This window comes from Oryctolagus cuniculus, chromosome 10 (assembly GCF_964237555.1).
Source record: "Oryctolagus cuniculus chromosome 10, mOryCun1.1, whole genome shotgun sequence".
NCBI classification, from domain to species: domain Eukaryota; kingdom Metazoa; phylum Chordata; class Mammalia; order Lagomorpha; family Leporidae; genus Oryctolagus; species Oryctolagus cuniculus.
The window spans coordinates 90,030,632-90,050,372 of record NC_091441.1 but is presented as its reverse complement, the minus strand read 5'-3'; the positions used below and the strand labels follow the sequence as shown (position 1 = coordinate 90,050,372).

Genomic DNA, 19,741 nt, shown 5'->3' with positions numbered 1-19,741 from the left:
CTTTGTTGTTGACTTAACAATTTGACACTCTTGTTTATGGTGTCAATAATATCCCTAGGCTCTTGTCATGAGTTGCCAAGGCTATGGAAGCCTTTTGAGTTTGCTGACTCTGATCTTATTTAGACAAGGTCATAGTCAAAGTGGAGGTTCACTCCTCCCTTCAGAGAAAGATAACTCCTTCATTGATGGCCTGTTCTTTCTACTGGGATCTCACTCACAGAGATCTTTCATTTAGGGTTTTTGGTTGTTTTTTTTGTTTTGTTTTTTGTTTTTTTTTTTTTGGCTTTCCATGCCTAAAATACTCTCATGGGCTCTTCTTCAGCCAGATCCAAATGCCTTAAGGGCTGATTCTGAGGCCAGAGTGCTATTTAGGACATCTGCCATTCTATGAGACTGCTGTGTATCCCGCTTCCCATGATGGATCGTTCTCTCCCTTTTTTATTTTATCAGTTAGTATTAGCAGACACTAGTCTTGTTTATGTGATCCCTTTGACTCTTAGACCTATCATTATGGTCAATTGTGAACTGAATTGATCACTTTGACTAGTGAGATGGCATTGGTACATGCCACCTTGATGGAATTGAATTGGAGTCCCCTGGCACATTTCTAACTCTACCATTTGGGGCCATTAAAGTCTTTTACTAGAGATTTTGCTTTGCTTTGGAAATTATGGAATTTGAACTCAGTATTAAAAGAAAGAAGTGGTTCATCCCTCTGAAAAAAGGAAGACAAACCAATGAGAAAAATGCATCCAGACAAATGCAGGTCATGGAGTCTGAGGAACAGCAGGTGAAGATAAACTCTGAGAGGTCAACCAAGATCAGGATGAAATGAAATGTAGTAGCTCTCAAGCCTGCTTTCAGCAATTCATCTATCTGTATTTGTTATAGGCAAATGAATCTACATTTGAGGGGGTAAGCCACCTATCAACTTTGACATGGGTCTATAAGACTAGCTTAGCAATCAAACATGGTTTATAACTGCTTCTCCAAGCCTTTCTAGTGGCCATGATTTGCAGCCTTCTGAAACAGAATTTTGACCAAAGTATTCTGTTCCATGAATTCTCTACTAAATTGACATCATATGGCCAATAGCACCATGTCAGCATCTCAAACAAGGTAGCTATGACTTAAGGAATTTCCCCTTTAGAAAGCAAGACATACTCTCCTTTTAACTTATATGTGTACCAGTAGGGCATTTCAAGATCTGCCAGCTCAACTCCTTTTCTTTAATATGCTCACTTATTTAACAAATATTCATGGAAAACTAACTCTGTGCCAGATTAGGTTCCTGCTCTCAAGGATTTACAATGTAGTAGGTGGATATAAGCACTGAATAATAAATTCATAAGTTATTTCAAGGGTAGTGAGCATTGAAGAGCAAACAGGCATGGTAACCTATTTACTGGAGGGATGACTTGGAATTCAGTTTTGGATGAAGACAAAGTGCCACACGCAAGAAAAGCAATGACAGTAAAATTATAGTGAAAGAGAATGACATGTGCAAAGGTCCTGACATGTATAAGAATGATATATTTGATAAAAGCAAGCAGTGAGAGGAAAGAGACTCACAGCAGCTGGGGAGGTAGGAAGTGGACAGGACTCATCAAGGAAGTCAAAAAATTTACCCAGGGCTCAATAGCACTGGAAATGAGCAAACAGGGAGTTGGAACAGATGTTACAGATAAATAGAATTGACGATGTACCAGACAGTGGATCCTGGGGAGCAGTAACATTTGAGCAGTAGAAAGAAGAGGGGCAGCTCTTGAAATAGGCAGAGTTCATAAACTCAAATGCCTTCAGGGGCAAGGCAGGTATCAGAAATGAATAAAGCAAGGCTAAGGTAAGGCAATCATGGGAACTGTATGGACAAACAGAATGAGTTGACATGCCTACAAGTGTTCAGCTTCATTAAAAATGCTTTGCAGGAAAAATAAACTACATCATTAAAAATACTTTGCAGGTAAGAATAAAATACACCAGGAGGCAAGCAGAGGCCACAAACCATCAATATGTAATACCGAGCTGCAGAAAAAACAAGAAGTATATTGGAATGAGAAAAATCAATAAAGAGGGGTCTAATAAAATTCAAGAAAGAGTTATGTGCTATATTATCATGAGTGAAAGAGAAAAGCATATTGTGTTAGGCAGAAGCACAAGTGCCCTAAGACTAATAGCAAACAAGCTCTATTTGTTGCAGAACTTACATTACCTCGAAATGGGTTAATAATCAAATGGGCCAGTTCTTTAAAGACAGGAATCACAAAATCTGGTGTTCTATGCAATGACTAAAGGTAGACATCATCATGAACAATCATAACGATCCATTCTGCAAGGATGGATCCAGGGATAGGAAGCTCATCCCCTTAGAAGCCATTCTAAACGCTGACAGGCTTTTGTCAAAGACCTGATGCGTGGAGCTGTTATCTGCCTCCTTGTTGTCTAATGGTTCTAGCCACATAGAACACATTTATATGATTTTTCTTCTGCCAGCCCTTCAGATATTTAGAAAAAGGCTGTCATTACTTTTCTTCTTGTAGATTGTCTCTTCTTCAGACAAAACATCTCTACAGTCAACTACTCTCAAAATCTTTGTTTCTACAATCTGCCACCCCATCAACCTTTCTGTGAACCTTCTCCAGCTTGTCACCATCCCTCTTAAAATAGGGTCTTGAAAGAATACAGTGTTCCCAACTGGCTTATAATCTAGGACTTCTTTAAACATCAATTTCTCTGTCTGAAGTGGCAGGTATACAATGATGTTTTATCAAGCTCATGTTGTCTCAAACTTCTACCCTCTACCTTCCAAAGTTGTCTCTTTGATGTTGTAAACAGATGCATAATCCAGAGGGAGCATTCCAATCAGTATAAATTCCAATCAGTATAAACAATGCTATTCCTTCATGACTTCCTTATTTCTGATTGAGATCACTCCATCTAATGTACATTGTGTCTGTACCAATAATGCCTGTGTAACACATCAAGGTACCCATGTCTCTTTCTATACAGGATCTTACTGTGTACTCAAACTGCAGAAGCATTTCTGTACAAAGAGAAAGATGAAAGAGAGAATGAAGGGCTCAAAGCAGAGGGAAAATTAGAAATTTGGTCCTTGGAAAGAGTGCTGGATGCAAACATCCAATGGCCTAGCTTTGGATCTGGGCTCTCCACTTACTCACTATTGCTTGTTTTAAAAAATAATAATAATAAAATTACCATAATAAGAACAGAGAAATGCCCAGGGCAAAGAAAGCTCTGAAACAAGCTTTTCAGTTATAGTTTGTCATTCGATACACGTGATAATCTTTTGTTATTATGTCCTATTATCTCCATTTTTAAGATAAGAGAATTAAAATAAAGAGGTTAAGTGACTTAACCAATGTCACATAGAAGATAGTAGGTGGCACTGAGATGTTAACTACTTGGTCTGCTTCCATAGTTCAATCTATTTAATATCTTATATGACAATCTCTTTTAGTGTATATTATCCATACAAGATTTGACCTACTTGTTGAGAGAAAATAAAAAATAAAGAAAACTGCTGAGGTGAATGTTATTTTGAGATGCCCCTTTGAGTGTGTGGATAGTAGGAACACATGTTATCTCACCTATAGGATTAGACCTGCCTTTGAGCATGTACTCAAAGGCAGAAGAATAAGAAAGGAGAGAAAGGCCACACCCACCATAGTGTTGGATGCTATGTCTTGAACTGGGCTGCCATGTATCCACAGAACTTTTGTCACAAGCATATTTAGAACACAAAGTTTCAAGGTGACTCTTCAGCCTAAGAAATCTGTGTGCAAGCACTATTCATACCACTTTAGCAGTATTCACTTATATGAATCATGCGCTAATTTATTCATGAAAATAGCCTGTACTTGGCAACATTCTATTAACCTTAGTTTGTGTTAATAAAATCAGTACTTGTATCTTTTAATGCAATTCTTTATAATTAATCTATAATTCTGATGTTCTTCCAAGACAGACTAAGCCCCTACCAAGCCCAAACTGCCTTCTACATTCAATGATTTCACATTATGCTAATACAGAATACAGTTTTGTAAACTGCAATCTGTATGAGAACCATTATCCACACCTTAGCAATGTACCAGAAACTCCTGAATATTTTCCTTTACTTAATCAATGGTTGATTTCTTAGTGTCTTTGAAACCTACTGGACCAGAATCTCTGGGAACAAAATCTGGGAACAGAGATTTGTTGTAACTGCTTGACAAACCAGCACTTGGATACCAGTGCTAAGTCTATTTTCACACCCTACTGAGTCCACTGCAACTCTTGGAAAACTAAGGAAGCACAAGATCATAAGGAGCGTCCTAAAGACATGATAACCAGTCACTTAAGATGATTCAGAGTCCTAGAAAAACAGTAAGATTCTTCATTAACTGCCAACCTCTTGTTCTAATGACCAGATATTGCAAAGAATCCCTAAAAATGCATGGATTCTGACACCTGACAAATCAGGAAGAAATAATCATATAGTTATACATGGTAGAGCCACATCATAAAAAACCCAGTTGAAAATCATTTTCACAGGTTTAGAACAGGAGTGCCAAACAGAGGGCTAATATGGCACCTCTTTCCTATTTGACACTCACAGCCAAAAACGCTAATGAATCCCAGCAATTTTCCACAATGGATCGAGAAAAAGCCTTCAAATCCTTTTCAACCAAGCACTTCAGGGCACTAGGGCCATTTTACAACCCTTACCACATGGGAAACACATTTTCCTACCCTGGCTAGAATGAGTCGGTCAACTGAATCACCTATTTTCTACCCCTCCTGACTTCGTTGATTGCTATTTGCTGTAGTTGCACATGATATCTTTGAATGGGATCATCCAACAATGAGTTACCTGCTACAATGTTGAAGATACATAGGCTATACTCATATTAATCAAACCAATATAGTTTCTGTCAATGATAATTCAACATCCTATTTCAAATACATGCTACTTGGAATGACAAGCTGAGTTCCACAGTGTGTTAAAAATTAAATGTAGCATTTGACTTAAAGAATCATCAATCAAATGGCTTGATTTCCATTGGCAGCAATATAGATTGTTCTCTAGAGACTCTGGACCAAATCTCCACACAAACCTTCAGAGTTGTGGTAAATGACAAGGCAGAAATCATAAAGATACTTGGTTCTACTGGGTTTCATTTGAAAAGGAAATCATTATGACCCATTTGTCTTGGCCTCTACGGCTACTTCCCAGGTTGCTGGGTGGAATCCCATTTAAGACCATAGCCAAGGTGAAGCCAGATTGATTTGGTTGATTTCATCAAACATTAAGCTCCTATGATCAAACAATAAGCCCCTGTGACAGGCTCTGTGATCAAACAATAAGATCAGAGAGAGCAGGCTCACCTCATCATAGATGCTGTCATTCCTGCAAAAGTCTCCAGCCTTCCTGGGAAGAATGTGGACATGGACGTGCTGAAAATGTACAAGAAAGAAAAAAAAATGCAGCGTTATTATCTCCCCATGTATTTCTAGACTTGACAGTGATGCCTTCATGAAGTCCAATTCTTCCACACTTGTTCCTCTTGGATTATTTTTCAGAGGAATATGATGTTCACCTTCAGTAACTGTGTCTGAAATCAGCTGAGAGAGAAGCAGAGAAAAACATAGTGCCACATTTGAGAGTTGGAGTGGAATGCCACAGTGTTTTTGGGGCCCTGTAGAATTATTCATAGTTGTCAGTCTTAGTTGTATTTAGTCAGTGTTTTGAAATGACAGTGCATTATAAAAGCTGACCATTGCAACTCTGAAAATGACAAGTAAGAACTGACTTACAGAGAAGTGCCTAAGTAAAAAGTAAATGACTGAGAGGAAGAAGCATTGGGGTTAGAATTACAGCACCAGGATGATGAATAGCAATCACATGATATCAAGATAAGCAGTTCTCATTTATTAAGATTTTATGCTAAGTCAAGCTCTGTGCTTGATATTACTTCCTTTAATACTCCACTCTCATGAGACAAGTTCTACTATTATCTCTATTATTCAGATAAGGAAATCGATGGTCAGAGAGATCAACCCCCCACAGGAAGTGGTAGTCAGCACAGGCAGTAAGGTCTATTGGCTCTTGTTCCCACGTTCTTAATCCGCACATAAATTGATTCTGTGAACTTAATCTTTACAACAGCACAATTCTCTCATCTACCAGAGTATCCAGGTAATATACATAGTAATGTTATTATACTGAGATTGGGAATCAGGGCTTACAGCATATCTAATTCAATATATTCTTCAAGGCTAAACTGCCACTTGAAAGTTTTCCTTTTCAAATAGCCTTTATTGTACCTTAGCTCAAGTTAAACCTTATTTCTGCCCTTCAGCTATATTCCGTGTTCATTACAAACCATTGAGAGGAAAGGGAAAATGAAAAGCCTACATGTGGAGAGGCAGACAAAGAATCAAACCTCATCCCTGATAGCATCCACCCCTTCTTGATGGCTGCCATGGGGCTGCAAGCCTCTAAAGCACCTCCAGAGAATGTAAGATTAAGTGTCCCTGTGGCTTTGCTATACAGGGAGGGAAAAACAATCTGCTATGAAAGCAGAGGCACGGGGCAGGGCAGCCAAAAGTGAATGAAGCAGACAGGAGCTTTGCCTCAGTCCCTAAGCACATAGACCCCAAAGGCTGAAAAGCTTAAGCCAGAATATGCTCCAGTCAGTGATAAAGCCAGTTACGGATCTGTCAGCAACTGGGGCAAGTGCATACTTAAGTCCCAAGGACTTTGAGAGCACAGGGAGAAAGGGAGGGAAAATAAATGAACTAGGAAAAATGAAATCTACCCACGGAACAAAATTCCTTGGAGAAAGCCAATGAATTCTAAGAACAGGTTGTCTTAAAACTAACATCAGAAAAATATGAGATACCCCAGCCTTAGAAGCAGGCTTCCTCACGGAATCTGTACTTTCAAATCTGTCTTTTATTCTTTACCTTTTACTTGCTTTTTTCTTCTTTTTTCCTATCTTCCTCCCACTTACCCACCCAGCCAGCCATACATCCATCTACCCATTCATCCATCACCTTCCTATACTTTCTAGTAATCACTTATTACAGAGCAATGCACTGCAGTCAAAGTGCCTAGTGAACATTCTTACTACACGTTTAGATGTGTGGTCTTGCCTCAGAAGGTCTGTATCTTGGTATTACTGTTTATGAAGGGGACTGCAATAATTCCTGTATTACAGGACAACTATCTCCACAACAACTATCTCCACAAATGCCCAAAAATAAATGGAGCAACTCAGCAGACAAGAATAAGGAAGACAACATGATGCCTCCAAAGGAACACACTAGCACTTCAATACTAAAATGTGAACACAAAGAGACTGAAGAAATGCCGGAAATGGAGTTAAAAAAATTGATCGTAGGATTACTTAGAAGCAAATCCATGAATTAAAGAAACTGATACATGACATGACATGAATGAACATTTTTCCCATGAAATTGAGATTTAAAAGAGAAATAAAAATGAAATATTGGAAATGAAGAATTTAACAGATCAAATTTTAAAAATGCAGTAGAAAGCCTTAACAACAGACTCAATGAGTCAGAAGTAAGAATATTTGATAAGAGAAATCTCTTGAAATTTTACAGTCAGACCAAAAAAAAAAAAAAAAAAAGAGAGAAATTAGAAAGCTAAAAAACTGTTGGAGATTTATGGATACTATCAAATGACCCAATATATGGGTCTTAGGAGTTCCTGAAGACGTGGAGAGAGAGAATGGATTAGAAGGTCTTTTTAATGAAATAATTACAGAAAACTTGCCTAATTTGGATAAAGAAAGTGTTGTCCAAGTAGAGGAAGCACAAAGAACTCCTAATAGACATGACCAGAAAAGATCCTCACCGTGACACATTGCAGTCAAACTCTCCACAGTAAAACTTAAAGAAAAGATTCTCAAATGTGCATGGGAGAAACACCAGATTACTTTCAGAGGATCTCCAATTAGACAAACAGCTGACTTCTCATCAGGAACCTTATAGGCTAGGAGAGAATGGCGAGATATATTCCAAGTCTTAAGAGAAAAAAACTGTCAACCCAGAATACTGTCCCCTGCAAAGCTCTCATTTATGAATGAAGGAGAAATAAGGACCTCCCATAACAACAACAACAACAAAAAATTGAAAGAATTAGTCACCAATTGTCCAGCCTCCCAAAAATGCTTAAGGATGTGCTACACACAGAAACATGGTCATCACTATGAAAAAATGTGAAAGCAGAATATTTCCCAGTAAAAGTATAAAGGAAATCCAGAGTAAACAATAGGAACAGTTATGGAAAAATGGCAGGGAATTGAACTTATTCTAGTTTTTCTTCTGTAGTTCCTTAAATTTCAGAATATCCTGTTTCTGGGATCTAGCTACATATTAAGACAATCTGTTTTTGAATCTTTTTAAAAAGAATACATTGATTATAATGGACCATCTTTCTTTCCCTTCTCTTATTAAATACAATTTGTGTGATTACAGTGTTAAGTCTTAGTTCTTATGTCTTTGGGCAGAAGAGTGTATCAGTTATTTTAAATGAAGTTTTCCCTTGTTTGAAGCTCAGTCTGTAAATGTGTTGTTGCCACTAAAGAAAACCTTTGGGTTTGCATTATTTGAGTACTTGAAAACTGAAAGTGGTAAGATACATTATGTAATGAATTAGGTTTTTAGTTCTGGATGAAATTAGAAATGAAATAAAGATATGAACTGCTTAAAGGATGAAAAAATAATGATAGTGCTCATAAGCACTGTGAACCCATTTGTGTTTGAGGCATTCAAAATTCAAGTGTTTACTAGATTTTTCTAAAATTCTGCTCTTCTTTTCTGTGCTTCATGCATTTATTCTTATTATTAATGTTGTAAAACAGCAGGGTTAAAGTGTCATTAGATCTGTATTCATTATGAATCCCACAGCTTTTCTAGTTAGGAGAAAAATAGTCTCAAAAATACTCTTAGTGTCATTTTTTTGGCTAATATTTTACCCACTAATGGTATTTTAGATACCCTTAATCATTTTAATAAGGTATCTATAAAAATTTAAAACATTACATATTGTATTTCAACTACTTAGTGAAGAGTAAAAAAAAAATCTAGCTTGTTGAGACTGTAGATGTTCCATTAATTAAATTTCAAAATTTTTAATAAAGGAACCTTCGGAGACAGGTTGAGACCAGACAGTATCCATTAAACTAGCTTCTGTGATGCGGAAAGGAACCCCAGAAGCAGTGCAGGACGTGTGAAGATCATTTACTTGCCACGGTTGTGGTTGTGGTGAGCTCCTACTTAAACAGAGGTAGTGACACACTGACATTTTTGTTGCCCGATAATCTGGAGTAGTGTCCTGCATTTATCTGTACTAAAATAACTACAAATTAATGGAATCTACAAAGAAGAAACTTTATAAGTGTAGTGTATTTGGGAGCCTCGGTACAGCCAGGTCAAGTTCTGGAGACCTACTGCTAAATGCTTCCCTGGCTTCGTGTGCTCTGACCATCCTCCTTGCCTTGTCTTTCGGGACATGCCTGCTACCACCCACTCCTAACACACGGCTGTCTGTAAACTGACATTAGGGGAGCCTATTGAGTCCAAGGCTGTCCGTGCCCCCTTCTCTTTTCCTTGTTTTTCTGTGTTTAGTGACAAGGTCTATCTCTATAGGCTCTGTTACCATCCAGTACTGGAAATGCCACTCCTGATCACTGGCAACCACCAGAAACCCACTGTGACACTGACGACTGTAAATAATTCACTGTAAAGGTGATTTTTCCCAAGGGCAGAGATCTCAACCCAGCCCGCTATCTTGACATGAATTCTTAAGTGACAGGCTGATCACCACCCTGACAACACACTCAGCTCCTCAGAACAGGCAAATCATAAGAAAGCCAGCTAGAAGCCTCACTGTGAGGAAGGAATACATCACCATGGCTTTCCAATAGATTGGCATTCTGGAAAAAAAAAAAAAAAACTATGAATAGCAGGGATGGGGATGATATGACATAACTTTTACAGAGTGATTTCATATTAAGTCTGGTGATCACAATTTAGTTTTCTAAGTGCTAACACAACATTGATTTCATAAAGCATTCCACAAATTTGCTAGAGATTGCAGTTTACCACTGCTTGAGTAGAAGAGTATATTAAAACGTTCCATGACACATCCCATACTACAAACGTTTTCACAAATAACATTTCACAATGCTTATTAGCAGAGTAAAGTCTGAGCTTGTCTATACAAAAGAGACTTTTCCAAGTTTGCCTAAACGAATAGTGCAGAAGCTTCCTTGATTATGGAGACCCAGCTTTTTCGTCATACGATGCTTACGTATGCTTTTAAAAACAAGTGTTGTTCATAAATGTATATTGCCAGCTGCTATTCTTTCAAGCAACAAGGGATACAGTGATGAAAAAGACACAACTCTTGTCCCCAGAGAGCTTAAATTCTAGTGGGTAAGCTAGAAAATAAACTAGTAAATGAATAACTACAGAATTTACTTTTGGGAGAAATAAATGTGTTGAAGAAAAATGTAGTGGGTGAGCATTGGGACATTCCAGAGTTTGGAGTCTGGGAAGAAAAGTATGGCTCCAGCTAAGGACACAAAGAGAGGGTAAATTCCAACAGCTTACAAGACAAAAAATTCTGAGAAGGAGTTTCACACTGTCCAACATCGCTAAAAGCTTAAATTGGTCTCAGTGAAGCTGGGTGAGGGGAACAAAAGTGAAAAACACATTAAAGGAAGCCCAGTGTCATAGACATGCACAGGAAACTACATGACATACCACATCAGACCTACTAGGATGACTATAACCAAAAGGCACAAACACAAGTGTTAGGGAGAGTGTGCAGAATTGGAATCCACACACGCTGCTGGTGGGAAGGTGGAATGATGCAACGGCAGTTTGACAGACCTTCAAAGAGCTATACATGGAGTTACTTTATGACCCAGGATTGCACTTGTAGCATTTAATCAAGAGAACGGAAAACAGATCCATACAAAAACTTGTGCCTGTATGTTTAGACCAGCATGATTCAAAACCATTAAAAAGCAGAAACGATCCAAATGGCCATCAACTGATGGAAGGATAACAATGCTGTCGAGACCAGAGAGTATGACATGGTCATTGAAAGGAATAAAGTATGCTAAGTGGAAGCATTACACAAGGTGAAAAAAGCCAGGTGCAAAGGGCCACAAGGTATATATGATTCCATGTACAAAATGTCCAAACTAGGCAAATTCACACAGAAAGAAAGATTAGTGGTTGCCAGGAGTGGGGCTGTGAAGAGTGACTGTCACTGGGCATGGAGTTTCTTTGGGGGGTGGTGAATTCTTTACTGGTGATTGTGAATATGCTAAAAATACAGAATTGTCACATCGGTAGAGCAAATTTTATTATATATAAATTACATCTCATTAGACCTGCTTAAGTCCATAGACTGACAATCCGGAGTTTGTGGATTCAAAAGGCTTCCATAGCCTAGGCAGCTCATGTCAAGAGACCCAGTGATCACTGAGGTCACACATAAGAGTGTTAATTGTTAAATTAACAACAAGAGGGGGCCAGCACTGTGGCACACTAGGTTAATCCTCTGCCTGCAGTGCCAGCATCCAATATGGGCACTGGTTCTAGTCCCAGTAGCTCCTCTTCCAGTTCAGCTTTCTGCTATGGCCTGGGAAAGCAGTGGAGGAAGGCTCAAATGCCTGGGTTCCTGCCCCCACATGGGAGACCTGGAGGAAGTTCCTGGCTCCTGGCTTCGGATCGGTACAGCTCCAGCTGTTGCGGCTATTTGGGGAGTGAACCAACAGAAGGAAGACCTTTCACTCTGTCTCTCCCTCTCACTGTCTGTAATTCTACCTCTCAAATAAATAAACAAAACTTTAAAAAAAATTAACAGGAGTCACTGTGCACTAATCTCCCATATAGGACCTCTGCCCTCAAAGAGTTGAATTAGGAGAGCTAGCAATAAAACTTGTTTTTAAAGATTTATTCCATTTTAATGTATGAAGTGGAGGATATACTTATGTCTCATAAATTTTAGTTAGACCAAAGTGTCCAACTCCATTGCTTGTTTTCTTTTTAATTAATGACAAAACTTGTTCCCAGACACTTACTTTCTCTTAATGTATTAAGTGAATGATATGTCTCATAAGCTACAGTTATGTCTAAGTGCTCGCAAAAGATGTATCACTCTTGGGTGATTCTTTAAAGTTAATTAAGTTTCTCAAAAAAAAAAAAAGTGAAATTAACTTCAAGATGCAATGACTTTGAATAGCCCTTGTCTCAGCTGTTGAGAAACAGTTTGTTCTTTAATTTTTCTTTTACTTTTTTCTTTATCATACAAATTGATGAACTCTTAACTTACTACAGACTTAATCTTCTGTGCATAAAGTTAATTGAAAATAGATCTTAGTATAAAATAAGACTGGCAAAAGGAGAGGGAGGAAGAAGGGTAGGAGTGGAGCTGGGAGGGTGGGTTCAGTGGGAATGTTCACTATATTCCTAAAGTTGTACCTAAGAAATGCATGAAGTTTGTATTTGTTAAGTAAAAGGTTTTAAAAAATAGACCTGCTATTATTATTATTATTATTCGCAGTAAGAAACAACGAAATCCAGTCATTTGCAACAAAATGGAGGAATCTGGAACACATCATGCTGAGTGAAATAAGCCAGTCCCAAAGGGACAAATACCATATGTTCTCCCTGATCGGTGACAACTGACTGAACACCAAGAGGGAAACCTGTTGGTGTGAGGTGGACACTATGGGAAATGGTGGCTTGATCAGCATAGCCCTGACTGTTAATGAACAACTAAATACATTATCCCTCTTAGTAGTTTTTTTTATCTGTTCTACTTAATATGACTGGTTTAGATCTGTAATTGATGCACAGTTATTCTTAAGTGTTGAAAATTAACTGAAATGTGATCCCTGTTGAACATGGTGGTGGGAATGGGAGAGGGAAGAGATGTATAATTTGGGACATGCTCAGGCTGACTTGCCCCAAGTGGTGGAGTCGGAAGCATACCAGGGGATTCCAATTCAATCCCATCGAGGTGGCTGTACCAATGCCATCTCACTGTTCCAGGTGATCAGTTTCAGTTCACAGTTGGTCATGGTGAAGGGACTGGGAGTCAAAGGGAGCACATAGACAAGTCTAGTACCTGCTAACGCTAACTGATGGAGTAAATAAAGGGGAGAGTGATCCAACATGGGAAGTGAGAATCTCAGCAGACTCATAGAATGGCAGATGTCCTAAATAGCACTCTGGCCTCAGAATCAGCCCTAAAGGCATTCGGAGCTGGCTGAAAAGCTCATGAGAGTATTTCAGGCATGGAAAGCCAAGACACTCTGGCAAAAGGTCTCTGCGAGTGAGATCCCAGTGGAAAGAACAGGCCATCAAAGAAGGAGGTACCTTTCTCTGAAGGGAGGAGAGAACCTCCACTTTGACTATGACCTTGTCTAAACAAGATAAGAATCGGAGAACTCAGAGGGCTTCCATAGCCTTGGAAACTCATGACTGGAGCATAGGGAGATTACTGATGCCATAGACAGGAGTGTCAATTGGTAAAGTCAACAACAGGAGTCACTGCGCACTTGCTCCTCATGTAGGATCTCTATCCTTAATGTGCTGTACATTGAGATTTAATGCTATAACGAGTACTCAAACAATATATTTCACTTTGTGTTTCTATGGGGGTGCAAACTGTTGAAATCCTTACTTAATGCATACTAAACTGATCCTCTGTAAAAAAAAAAAAAAAAAAAGAAGAAATTATCAATTCCCAACTTGACTCTCACTGGGATTAAACATGACAATAGGTCTGCTCTGATTTCATCATCATTTTAAAAAATCATCTATTATTTTTCACTTTATGTTTCTGTGTGGGAGCAAACTGTTGAAATCCATACTTAATGTATACTAAGCTGATCTTCTGTATATTAAGATAATCGAAAATGAATCTTGATGTGAATGGAAGGGGAGAGGGAGTGGGAAAGGGGAGGGTTGTGGGTGGGAGGGACGGTATGGGGGGAAAGCCATTGTAATCCATAAGTCGTACTTTGGAAATTTATATGCATTAAATAAAAGTTTAAAAAAAAATAGACCTGCTATTAAAAAACAGACCTCCGTGGGTATCAGAACCAAGGAAGGTGAGGAGAGAGAGACAGGAAGACTGGCAGAAGCTTCGCAGGCCTGCCTCTTCTCCAGGACCTAGGCTTCTCCTTCCACTAGGTGAATGCCCCTGTTTCATTCAGACTCACCCCATGATGGTCAATGTGGTCATACTGGTATCTTCCTTTCTTGCCAAAAACACATCGTAATCCACTTATAAGGGGTCAAGTCATAGGGAAAAGAAAGAGAAGGCTACAGAGTTACCCAATTCCATAACCGGGGTCCTGCCCCCTCCACCCGTTGATCCTGTGTGAACCCCTCTCCCTGATACCTGCCAATGGGAAACTGCAGAAGGCAAGTCTAGTTTTAGATATCAACAAAAACCATGTTTTTGTCTCCCTCAAAGAAGTCCATGTCCTAATCCCTGTGCAGTCAATGTGTTAGTTTACACAGTAAAAGAGAATTACCTTTGCAGATAAACAGGTTGCCAAGCAGCAGACTTTAAAATTGCTGGGTTATTTTAGGTTATCCAGGTTGGCCCATAGTTATCACAAGAGTTACTAGAAGTGCAAGAAGGTAGGTTGGACATTTTGGTGCAGCTTCTTAAGCTGATACTCAGGCCACTCACATCCCATATCAGAGGAATGGTTTGAATTCTTGCTACTCCATTTCCAATCCAGCTTCCTGCTAATATTCCTGCAAAGGTGGCTGATGGCCGCCCAAGCACTTGGATTCTGACATGTGTATGTGGAACCTAGATGGAGATATGAGCCCTGGGCTTCAGCCTGGTCTAGTCCTGACTGTTGTGACCATGGAGGAAGAGGCAACGTGAACCAGTGGATGGGAGATCCCCCCCTCTCTTTTTTTTCCCACTCTCTCTGTCACTCTACTTTTCAAATAAATTATTCAATCTTTAAAATAAAAATTGAAGAAGATAAATATAATCAAATTTCAAAACTTTCTGCCCTAAAAGACATCAGCAAAAATATGAAAAAGCCAAGTTGTAGGCTGGGAGAAAAAATGTTTTCCAGTTTACATATGTGATAAGAGACATATCCATAATACATTAAAAGTGATTATAATTTCAAAAAAGATACAAATCTTAACTAAAATTGGTAAAGAATATGAAGAGACATATCTCTAAACAAGATACACAAATGAAAAAGAAGCACATGAAAGAGCCTTAGCTCCAAATCCAAATGGGAATCCACTTTCCATGCACTACAGTAACTACGATAATACAAAAAATATATAATGTAAGTGTTGTTGAGGAATTAGAGAAGCTGGAACCCTTGCAGGGTGGTAGGATTAAAATGAGACCTCATTGCTTTGGAAAATGATTTCCAAGTTAACCACAGAGCCAACATAAGCTCATGCACTAAGTGAGCAACATTATTTTAACAGCAAACTGAAAAAGACTTTCTGATTTTTATTGTAGAGTGTACCTATTTTTCTCACCTTTAGGGTATTTCTGTGAAGTCAATATTATTCTACAAATTTTTCAGGTGAGGGAAAGGTAACAAGATGCCTTGCAGATCTATGGTTTTTTCTGTGGCTAATTACCAAAAGCTCTCAACCTGGACTCTCCAAGTTGTATTTGTACAATGAGCTTGTTTACATTTGCTGATCATCAAAGCAAAATATACACAACACAGAAAACCTTTGTAAGACAGCAACACAGAAAATTTTGGTTACTTGTTAATCTCAGGACCAAGCACTGACAACAATCCCTTTTCTTCATTAAGACAAATACATTTGATATACATAAGTATTGTTCATACTTTTGATTAACCCAAAGCAAACCCTGAAGCAAGGATACAAGCACAAATATTTTATGTGGGAGGTGATCCCGGGTAACATGGGCAAGGAACTGTGGCTCCAGGAGACAGGAAAAGACAGACAATAAAGAATTGTTGTCAAGTGAATGATTACTGTGCGGGACCAGAGCTCAGTCCCACAGCAGAATCCTAAGATCTCAGAACCAGAGTTACTCACACACCTTGGAGTCACTGCACCTATGGGCTGAGGGAACTGGGGTATCTATATACCTACTGCTAGTTGACAACTGCCCCGGGGAGGCACTAATCCATCCGTTTCTCTTCTCCTTCTGCTAAGAATGAGAGGGCAGGTTCCTGGTGTCACTCAGATGGCAGAAGGTGATGTTGCATTGCAGTGGTAAGGTCATGGTGGGGAGCAGATATGGGTAGAGCGTAAACCCCATTTGTAGCAATGCCTTTAAAAGTAGTGGTTTCTCTACTACCTTGAATGTCATAATATGCTGCTGGGTTGAAAGAATAAGTATTTAGGCCGGCACCGCGGCTCACTAGACTAATCCTCTGCCTGCGGCGCCGGCACACCGGGTTCTAGTCCCGTGGGGTGCAGGGTTGTCCCGGTTGCTTGCTCCTCTTCCAGTCCAGCTCTCTGCTGTGGCCTGGGAAGGCAGTGGAGGATGGCCCAAGTGCTTGGGCCCTGCACCCCATGGGAGACCAGGAGGAAGCACCTGGCTCCTGGCTTTGGATCGGCACAGCGCCGGCCCTAGTGGCCATTTGGGGGGCGTGAACCAATGGAAGGAAGACCTTTCTCTCTCTAACTCTGTCAAAAAAAAAAAAAAAAAAAAAAAGAAAGAAAGAAAAAAAGAAAAAAAGAAAAAAAGAAAGAAAGAAAGAGCAAGTCTTAAATCACAAAGCCCTAGAATGTCCCAGTCAGGTTTTGGGATGCCCAGTATAGAGTGGAGACAGAAACCCGCACAAGGGAAGGCAGAAGGCTTCAGTTCCCCAATGCTGTTTCTATGTTGGGATATTCAAAAAGAATCTACTACCAAAAGAAGACTCTATTACTAAAACAAACAAAAAAATCCTTGAAAATCACTAGGAATCAGAGTCGGAAAATGTTAGGAGGGCATTCACAAGATCTACTGTCTTCCTTTAACAGGAGATGCCTCCTTTATGACCAACAGCATAAAATACACTGAAAGTAAAACAAAGAATAAGAAAGGAAGGAGGAGAAAGGGTGAGAGTGTGGGCAGGAGGCAAGGTAAAGTGGGAAGTATCACTATGCTCCTAAGTCTATATATATATGAAATATATCAAATTTGTTCACCTCACATTTTTTTTTTTGCCAGGCAGAGTTAGATGGTGTGAGAAAGACAAAGAGAGAATTATAGACAGTGAGAGAGAGACAGAGAGAAAGGTCTTCCTTCTGTTGGTCCACTCCCCTAATAACCGCTACGGCCGGCGCTGCATTGATCCGAAGCCAGGAGCTGGGTACTTTCTCCTGGTCTCCCATGCGGGTGCAGGGACCCAAGCACTTGGGCCATCCTCCTCTACCTCCCGGGCCACAGCAGAAGCTGGACTGGAAGATGGGCAACCAGGACTCATACCTGGCGCCCCAACCAGGACTAGAACCTGGGGTGCCGGCGCCACAGGCAAAGGATTAGCCTAGTGAGCCACAGCGCCAACCCACCTCATATAATTTTAAAAAATATTTTTAGAACCAATAGCAAAAAACAGGGCTGGGACTAGAATCCTCTAATCCTGGTTTGTGTTCTGTTATTTTCTACCACATCTCAACAATCATACCTTTAGCAGAGCTCAGAAAGGTCCAAGCCCCACAGAACAGAAGCTTGGTGTACAGACATTGGGGATGGATGGCCATGATGCAGATTTACTCTTTATGTGTGAGTTTCTGAACTTCTCTCAAATATCCTCATCTTTCAACTGGGCATAAACCTCTATCCTAAAATATAAGATTATTCTGCAGATTATAGGAAATAGATAGTAAAATTCTCAGGCCAATGCTGTCATAATCTTAGGAGTCAGTACATTCCAGAAAAGACCCTGTTTCATAACAAGAGTTGTGATGATATATTTAACAACCTGATGCTGCTCTAAAACAGGAGACCTGGTCCTACAGCAAGTTTTGCCGAATGTGTGTTTTTCACTCCGGTGACAAACATCATAAATGCCAAAGTTTGTGTTTTCTCCACGGCTGTCTTCTGCCTTTCTTGATTTGGGGAAGTCTCATGTTCTGTTACTATGTTTCCATCAGTCAAACTACAGACTGGCATTTAGTTCTAAAATAAATAGCACTTGAAATAATAGCTCCCTGGGCTTCAAGGATACTTCAGCACAGACAATTCAAGAATAGAAGCAGTCAGAGACAGGGATGGTTTAGATCCTATTCTCAGTGACTCCCTTCTTATGAAATATGGGTAAAACCTTGGGTTTTCCATCTATTTAAATTGCCCTGTTCAAGTTGGGAAACTTAAAGGAAAAACAAACTCAGAAAGGTTAAGAAAAAATAAAAAAAGAAAACCCAGTTCCATTTCCAAAAAAATAAACCCAAAAAATCAAAAGAAAAGAAATCCCTCCTGGAATACGTGGAGACCCTGGAGAGTTCTTTGGCTTAACAATTGTGTTTTTAAGCCATACATCATTGGCGGTGCTCCAATGGTGAGTTATAATATATCATGGGGAGGATGGTGCTCTCGTGAAATATGGGTGCCGTACATCATCTAAGCACCGCAGCTTTGATGATGCATTGCTCCAGCCCACGATGAGAGTTAAAAGGAGCTTTTAGCAACCAGACAGTTTTAAATTTCAAATTTTCTAAAAATTAAGGTCTTTTCAAGTCAAATAAAAGCAGGGGAATGGAATCTGATACACTATAAAGTGTCACTACACTCTGAAAGCCTGCCTATGGGTCTTTTCTTTTCGGCTTTGCACTCAAGAAGTAGAAATAATCAGAAAGGCTCTTCTTTAAGTCCGCTTCCATCATATTAGAAACACAGACAACTGAGCAAACAGTAGCAAGTGTCCACGCAGCAACGCTGCCCATCCATCTCCCCATCTTCTCCACCGTGGGCTCAAGCACCGTTCCCAGAGTACCACACAGCCTGAGACACTGGGATAGGCGCTGGAAAGATTCCTTTTGTTTTCTCTAAGAAGCTCTTCCACTGAAATTCAGAACATAAAGGACAGATAAAAAGTAGATCAACCTCCTTACTCATTGCTCATCAACTCAAAGCAGAGCACAGAGGGGAAATGCATGCCTTTATCATCTGTCTTCGTAAAGCACAGGATGCAACAAGGGAAAAAAACAAAAAGTGAATGGCATATGGGCCTCTGGCCCAGAGGACAACCCAAGAGCTCTTGCTCTCATCACCTTTCCTATTTCAATGACATGTTTGTAAGAGGGTAATGGGGCTTAGGAGCATGTACCCACTTTGTTTAAAAACCACTCGCTTCGGGAGGCAAAGCGATCACTATCAATTAAGAAAGCAGGTGTTGGGACAACTTCTCCTTCTTTATTTTAAATCCCACTGCAATAAACAGAACAAAATGAGAAATCTCCCTACTGCTTGTGTAATAGACCCAAACAAGAACAGCGAGAGACAATTACATTTCAAGTGGCTTCTTCCATTTTCCTCTGCTAAGTGAATTACAGGAAAGAGCAGTGGCAGAGTTACAGCCACGTGGAGACAAACATCTGGGAATGAGGAATTAACAGTCTCCCTTCCCATTATCTTGCCTCTAGTTTTTCACTCCTTCGGCTTCCTTCAGTAGATTCTCTCAAATTACTATAGATCTCTGGCGTCCACCTTCTTCTGCCC

At 39.6% G+C, this 19,741-nt stretch overlaps 1 protein-coding gene across 16 annotated transcripts in view; it reads right to left on the bottom strand.

The window, feature by feature from the left end:
* Positions 1 to 19,741, bottom strand: part of FHIT (fragile histidine triad diadenosine triphosphatase) — a 1,583,000-nt gene that overhangs the window by 191,678 nt on the left and 1,371,581 nt on the right. For 14 of the 16 annotated variants that reach the window (XM_017343924.3, XM_002713411.5, XM_017343921.3 and 11 more), the window contains one exon: positions 5,389 to 5,457. The exons of the other annotated variants lie outside the window; for them this stretch is intronic. In XM_017343924.3, the coding sequence (XP_017199413.1) occupies positions 5,389 to 5,457 (69 nt within the window). The remainder of the gene's footprint in view (positions 1 to 5,388; positions 5,458 to 19,741) is intronic. 16 annotated transcript variants of the gene reach the window in all.